The sequence below is a fragment of the Acanthamoeba castellanii genome (assembly GCF_000313135.1).
Source record: "Acanthamoeba castellanii str. Neff unplaced genomic scaffold scf7180000084776, whole genome shotgun sequence".
Lineage (NCBI taxonomy): Eukaryota > Discosea > Longamoebia > Acanthamoebidae > Acanthamoeba > Acanthamoeba castellanii.
Window position 1 is genome coordinate 156,020 of NW_004457586.1, and position 6,752 is coordinate 162,771.

General features: G+C 62.2%; 4 protein-coding genes across 4 annotated transcripts in view; 1 reads left to right on the forward strand and 3 right to left on the reverse strand.

The window, feature by feature from the left end:
- Positions 1–11: 11 nt before the first annotated feature.
- Positions 12–2,160, reverse strand: ACA1_278020 (transporter, major facilitator subfamily protein; the record flags this gene model as incomplete). The annotated part of the gene is made up of 8 exons (XM_004344564.1): positions 12–257; positions 354–484; positions 568–688; positions 774–959; positions 1,024–1,270; positions 1,389–1,516; positions 1,620–1,747; positions 1,842–2,160. The coding sequence occupies 8 exons, from the start codon at positions 2,158–2,160 to the stop codon at positions 12–14; spliced, it is 1,506 nt and encodes a 501-aa protein (XP_004344614.1).
- Positions 2,161–2,308: 148 nt separating this feature from the next.
- Positions 2,309–4,632, forward strand: ACA1_278030 (cytochrome p450 superfamily protein; the record flags this gene model as incomplete). Its single annotated transcript, XM_004344565.1, has 10 exons — positions 2,309–2,362; positions 2,439–2,608; positions 2,724–2,861; positions 2,956–3,090; positions 3,193–3,340; positions 3,401–3,614; positions 3,699–3,914; positions 4,044–4,084; positions 4,192–4,338; positions 4,426–4,632. The coding sequence occupies 10 exons, from the start codon at positions 2,309–2,311 to the stop codon at positions 4,630–4,632; spliced, it is 1,470 nt and encodes a 489-aa protein (XP_004344615.1).
- Positions 4,633–4,729: 97 nt separating this feature from the next.
- ACA1_278040 (DIL domain containing protein) lies at positions 4,730–6,252 on the reverse strand (the record flags this gene model as incomplete). Its single annotated transcript, XM_004344566.1, has 5 exons — positions 4,730–4,880; positions 4,949–5,089; positions 5,176–5,327; positions 5,454–5,901; positions 5,987–6,252. 5 exons carry the CDS (start codon positions 6,250–6,252, stop codon positions 4,730–4,732), a joined length of 1,158 nt encoding a protein of 385 aa, XP_004344616.1.
- A 54-nt stretch (positions 6,253–6,306) lies between these two features.
- ACA1_278050 (uncharacterized protein) overlaps positions 6,307–6,752 on the reverse strand; it is a gene marked incomplete at both ends in the record, with an annotated part of 1,836 nt that continues 1,390 nt past the window's right edge. The window contains 2 exons of the mRNA XM_004344567.1: positions 6,307–6,560; positions 6,641–6,697. Of these exons, the coding sequence (XP_004344617.1) occupies positions 6,307–6,560; positions 6,641–6,697 (311 nt within the window). The remainder of the gene's footprint in view (positions 6,561–6,640; positions 6,698–6,752) is intronic.

Here is a 6,752-nt window from a genome sequence, read left to right on the forward strand (position 1 = left end):
GAGCGAAGGGCTTATGTGGGGAGGGCGCGGCGGAGCCAGATCCAATCGACGGCGACGAAGAGGACGGAGGCAAGGCCGAGCACGCCGAGCTGGATCCAAGCCTGGGCCAGCGTGCCGGTGGCGCCGTGGAGGGGCAGGGCCAGCGCGTAGAAGAAGCCCACCGCCGATCCCACGTTCTGCACGAACTGGAAGATCGTGAACGCACCCAGGCTCTTCCTCTCCGGATCGGGAAACAGCTGCCCCAGCGCCGCGTAGGTCTGTGTGCGGTGGTGTGCGTGTGCGTGTGCGTGTGCGTGTGCGTGTGCCGTGAGCTATGATGCCGTGCAGCGCGGTTGAAAACGGTAAGGAGCAACCTGTGTGTTGAAGGCTGAGTCGCCCGTGCCAAAGCAGTAGGCGGCGGCGAAGGCGGACAGAGGCGCTCCGAACAGGGTGGGCGACTCCCAGTAGCCGTACTTGAGGTACGACGTGAGCAGCAGGCCCGTGGCTGGAGAGGAGAGATGAAACCACCTGGCCGTGTCAGCCTATTGGGTTGACCGCGAGAGTTTGCGTCGTGGAGCTTCAGCGCACCGTAGAAGAAGGTTCCCAGGAGAACCGTGAACGAACGGCCCAGGCGGTCAGAGAGCCATCCCACCATCAGACCGCCCACCACTTCGGCTACGCCGGCGAACATGAGCACCAGACCGATCGTCTGCAGACATGCGCGCACGCGTCAGTTCGAACACGGTCGGCGCACGCCCCTTCGTGGAAACGTCGGGCAACCAGTCAAGTCGTACCGAGGGGTCGAGGAGCTGGGGGAATTCCCCGGTCCAGAAGGCGAGTTCGAAGCCGGTCAAGAAGAACATGGGGCTCAGCAGGAGGATGCGCGGATCGGGGAAGAGCACCACCACGTCCAGCCAGATCGAGCGGTACACCAACCCTGCGCCGTCCCGCACCCGCCGCCACATCCCGACGATTCCTCTCTGCGCGAGGCCAGGCAAGCCAACATGAGCACGAGACTCACAGCACGACACACGGAGATCGTACGATGGGCTTGCCGGGAGGGACGAGTTCGATGGTCTCTTGTCGGCGGGCCTTCTCCTCGTCGTCGCTGCCCGCGGCCAGGTAGGCCGGCTGCTGATCGTAGGCCGCGATGCGGCGAAGGAACAGGAGGGACGCCGCGCCGGCCGCTCCGACCGACGTGAAGACGGCGAACAGCAGCGCCTTCGACACGTGAGGCAGCACGAAGTAGGCCGCCAGGTTGCCGAACACGTTACTGAACTGAAATAGACCCCTGTGTGTGTGTGTGTGTGCGTGCGTGCGTGCGTGCGTGCGCGCGCGCGCGTGTCGAGCATGTCAGACAAACCCACCAGTGCACGCCGGACTGCCCTCTTGAACAGTGGCGCACGAACCAAAAGATGCCGGTGTGGGTGCCCCGCTTGCCCTTGGGGGAGCAGAGGGTGGCCGCACCGAAGCCGATGACCACCGACGCCCCGAGCACCGCCCACTCAACGATCTCTATCAACGAGGCCATGTACACCTACATGGTGGGAGAACCAGTCGCCTCTGGTTGAGTGTCACTCGCTAGCCATCACGTCGAGTAGTAGTGGTAGTGGTGTCATCGATGGTGAGATGGTGCGTACCACGTAGCAAAGGGCACCAAAGACCATGGTCCACTTCTCGCGGCAGGCGTAGACGATGGCAGGTGCCAGGAACACCGTCACGGCCACCGTCACGTAAAGCACGCCCAGAGACACATTGCCCAGGTTGCCTACGCACCCGCCAACACCATCAATGAGCCTCACACCGACGCACACTACTTGCACGCAGGCCTTCGCTCACGCGACACACAAGCCAAGGCGTACCAGGTAGCAGGGAGGTGACATAGTTCTGAATGGTGTTGTAGGCTGCGAAGAGGAGGAGGAAGGCTACGCTCATGATGAGCACGTTCAGGAACTCAACTGTGAGGTACACATCCCGCCACCCTCGCTCTTCCTCAGCCCCGGCCTTGCGCTGCGCTGTATCGTTGCCATTCCGATTTCCTCGTTCGAAATCGCGAGATTTAATGGGTGAGTCGTCTCTGGGCCACCCATTGTGCTCCTCCCCAGCGAGATCTGGTTCGTCATCACTCTCGTTGATCGAAAATGGGGAAGATTCGTGCTTGGTGCCCTTTGCCGCCTTCATCTTTGCCGTGTGGTCACCGTGCGCTCCACCGCGTCTCTTCGCTTGACGTGCTAATTCCTGAACACCGCCGAAACGTTTGCGAAATGAAAACGTAACGTTACAAAACTGCCAAGTTGTCAAGCCCGCCCAAACTTCTTCATCTATAAAGATGGTGTGGCTGTGGGTCCTGGGCGGTCTGGTATTGGTCCTCGCCTTCCTCGCCGTACGCTACCCTCTGCCAGCCCATACTGTTTTTTAAAAAAAAATAGAAACCAAATCATGTGGGATTGTGATGGCAGGCGTGGCGTAATGGAACTGTGGGGGCGGGGGCGGGAGAGCCGCCTGGGTGGGACAGATGGTTCGTGCCGCTGGTCGGGGAGACTCTGCACTTTGCACGCGACACTGTGGGCTTCCTCTCGGCGAGGCAGCGCCGCTATGGCAACGTCTTCCACTCACACCTCTTCGGCCAGTGCGCCTCCCTCGCCCCTTCTCTCACCGGCATACAAACTTGGAGTGACCACTGTGTGCTGTGTGGTGCGTGTGCGGTGTGCGTGTGCGGTGAATGTGTGTCTCGCGCTTGTCAGGCCCACGCTGGTGTTGATCGGAGCCGAGGCGTTCGCCTTCTTGTACGAGGAGGAACGGAAGGGCCGCATCGTGAGCGCCAACGCCCAGCTCCAGATCTTCAAGGAGATCCTGGGCGACAAGATCCTCAACGAACGCGAGTGCGCACTGCTGCATCCCAACACCACGCCATGTCATGCTCCGCCCGTCGATAAGTTAACTGACGCCGCGCTTGACGTGGGTACTGTGGCACAGGGACCACTCGTTCCATCGCGCGATGGTGACGCAGCCCATCCTGGGCCGCAGCACCCTGCAGGCCATGCTGCCCAAGATGCAGGCCAACCTCGCCCGCCGCGTCGAGCACTGGGTCACACTCGGCACCTTCGAATGGTACAAACATTGTTTCACATCGCCGCATACAAGTGTGCGTTTGAGTGTGCACGTGCGTGTGCGTGTGTGCTCACCAGACTGTGACCGGTCGCACACGCGCAGGTACACGCAAATCAAGGAGTGGGCGTTCGACAACGCCAGCGCGCTGGTGTGGGGCTCCGACATCTCCCAGCCCTCCGACGAACGCCACCGCCTCTTCGAGATTTTCGAGAGCATGAACAAGGGCCTCGGCGGCTGTCTGCCCATCAAGGTTCGCCCTCTCACGCCACCCACCGCCTGCCCGTCGCTGACCGTGTGTGGCGACGTTCAGCTGCCGGGCACGCAGTACAGCAAGTGTCTCGAGTCGCGCAGGCAGTTCGGGGAAACGGTGGGGGCGCTGGTGGAGGAGCGGAGCCGGGTCATCAAGCAGAAGGTGGCGGAGCTGAGGAGCGACGACCCGCTCCGTCGGATCGAGTTCAAGGAGCTCAGCGTCGGCGACGACCTCATCAACAACTACCTCTTCGCCCTCATCAAAGCGCAGCGAGGTTCCTCTACAGCCCCTGCCAGAAGCTTCTGACATTGACTGACGTAGCACTGCGGCCGCACACACAACCGCACACGGACGACAGAGCTGCCGGTGAGCGAGGTCGTGGACATCATTGCGGGCCTCTACTTTGCCGCGCATCACACCGTCACCTCGGGCCTCACCAACATCATGGTGGCGCTGGAGCAGCGTCCGGACGTGCGGCAGAAGGTGGTCGAGGAGCAGGAGACGGTGGTGGGCGACAGCGAGGACCGATTCACCTACGAGCAGCTCAACAGCATGGTCTACCTCCAGAAGGCACGTTCACAGCTCGGCGCCTGCGCTCTCTCAGGCTTGCATCGCACCGCACCCTTGGCTGACTTGTGTGGTGTGGTGGTGTCGTTTGTGTAGGTCATCAAGGAGACCATGAGGCTTGTGCCGCCCGCCACAGGGATCATCCGCAAGGTGGGGCCAGAGGACGTAGAATACAACGTACGTTGTCCGCTGCTGCTCCTTGGCCAACTCTCGGCCGACGCACAAGCAGGAGGCCGCCCAGTTCTCACGCCTCTCTCGTTCTTTTTTTCTCTGTGGGGGGGCAGGGCTACACGCTGAAGGCGGGGCGGTCGATCTACGCCAACATCATCCTCACGCAGCGCGACCCGAACCACTTCACCGACCCCGAGACCTTCGACCCCGAGCGCTTCTCCCTCGACCGCGCCGAAGACCAGAAGGCCAAGTTCGCCTGGGTACTTACTGATCTGGCCCCAGCCTGCGCGCCACAATCGCTTCTGGCGCTGGCGCTGACGTTGGCGGGGTGGTGGTGGTGCGCGCAGGTGGTGTTCGGCGGCGGAGGGCACTCGTGTCTGGGTATGAAGCTGGCGCTGCTGGAGCTGAAGATGATGACGTCGTACCTGGTGCGCGACTACGACTGGCAGGCCGTGCCCGGCCAGGACATGCGGATCGAGTGGGCCGCCCTCTCGCCTTCCCCCAAGGACCTCTACAAGGTCCGCTTCTGGCAGAAGAAGCAGCCATCCGCCTAGCGAGAGGGGGGGGGGCAAAGAGCGAAAAGCGACAAAAAAAGATAACGCGGTCTTATGGTAAAGAAGCCACGTCGACGTAAGACGTAACGGCGTGCGTTCATTTGGAGTGGTGCCTGGTGTCGGGCTTCTTGCGCTTGTAGGTGAACATGAGGGTGGGGTCGATGTGGAGGGACAGGTCCTTGGAGTGCTGCTGGCTTCGCTCCTGCAGCTTCTGCTTCACCTTGCCCGGCACCGGCTCAGGCGCCAAACTATGACCACAGACCACGGACATCAGCACACACACAAACACACACACACGGAGGACAGAAGCGAGTACTCGTCGGGTTGGAAGTAGACGAGGAGGTGGAGGATCTGGAGGTCGTTGAGGTGGGAGAAGGCCTGCGCGGTGTCGACTTCGAGGAACATGGCCTTGGAGATGGACAGCACGTTCACCGCCTCCCGGATGTGCGCGAATTGTCTGCACACATCGCGGTGCATCAGACGGTCAGTAAGCTCTCGGAGCTAAAAAAAAAGGCAGTGAAGCGGGTGGTATCGGAGCGGTACTTGGATTTGCGGTGGACGAGATTGACTCGCCGTCGCCAGGAGGTGAGCTGGGAGAGCATCGACTTGACGGCCAACGCGTTCGCCACGGTGGCCAGGTGGCGCGCGTTGTCGATCAAATGATTGAACAGCGCCGCATCCATCACGTGATACGTCTGTTCACCACCACCACCACCACCACCACCACCACCACCACCACCACCACCACCACCACCACCACCACCAACCAATTAGCCAAAGACACGACACGCACACGCACAGCACGCACACGACAAGCGCACCTGGGTGAAGAACTGCTGTACGATGGTGCAGTAGACGTTGTTGGACATGAGGTTGTAGAACATCTTGGAGAGCACCAGCAGGATGTCGTTGCCGTTCTTGGTGCAGTTGTAGTCGCCGTGCGCGCTCGCGGGCAGGGCCAGACCGGACAGGAACGACGGCGTCGACGTGCTCCGCGGCAGGCTCGCGCCCGCCGCCGCGCGGTGGTTGGACCCGGGCGGGGCCAGCGAGAGCGCGGGTACGGCGGCCGACGACACGGACCGCCCGACGTCGCGCAGGGGGCTGGCCGCGCCACGCGGGGAGGCGAGCGGGGCCGCGTGGTGAGTGGCCGGCGACGGAGCGTGGGCCGACACGAACGGGCTGGGCGCCATCCGGCTGTGGTAGAACACCACCGGCACCAGCAGCGGCTCCAGCTGCTTCGTAATGATCTTCAGCAGATTCGAATACACCCTGCTCACGAGCAACCATTCATCACCACCATCGTCATCGTCAGCATCATCAGTGTCACGTGTGTGCGTGCGTGCGTGGACGGTACCGTTGGGTGATCTGGAGGAGCTTGCAGGCGAAGCCGCAGATTTCGATGCGGCGGGAGAGGATGATGTATTCGGTGGAGGTCTCGGGCATGCTGGTGATCTTGCGGATGAGCTTGTTGGCCGACATCAGCTGAATGCCGTTCTTCCGCGGGTCCCGGATCTGCCGCATGCCCTCCAGCTTGCCCTTCGTCTCCTGCTTGAGCAGGTGCAGGAACGACGTCGTGTACGACAGCCAGAACGCCTGCGCCTTCAGGTCGCGCTTGCACATCTTTTTATGTCCGAGCGCGTGTGCGTTAGCAATACTTTAACTCCGAGCCGTGCATCACAGCGTGGGCGAGAGGGTGGGTGCCTTGACGCAGGAGCTGATGGCCTTGAGGATGTTGACGAGGAAGGTGTTGCAGGTCTTGATGAAGGCGCGGTTGGCGGTGGGCACGAAGAAGTTCTCCTCGCGCAGCTTGAGCAGCAGGCGGTGGGTGGCCACGGGCACCTTCTCGTCCTCGTCCTCGTGCTCGTTCAGGCCCTCCCCGCAGTACTCGTCGATCTCCCGCTCGATCTTGCTCTTCTTCACCTCCCCACCTGCGTCCATCACACATTGCGTCAATTCACGATCACACGACACGCACGACACGACACGCGCACACCGCACACGCGCGTACTGGGAGCAGTGAGGATGAGGGGCGGAGGCGGCGGCGGTGCGGGGGGCTTGGGCACTCCTCCGCGCGGCGCCGCGGCGGCGGCAGAGTCCGGTAGGGGCGCGCCGGAGAGGGC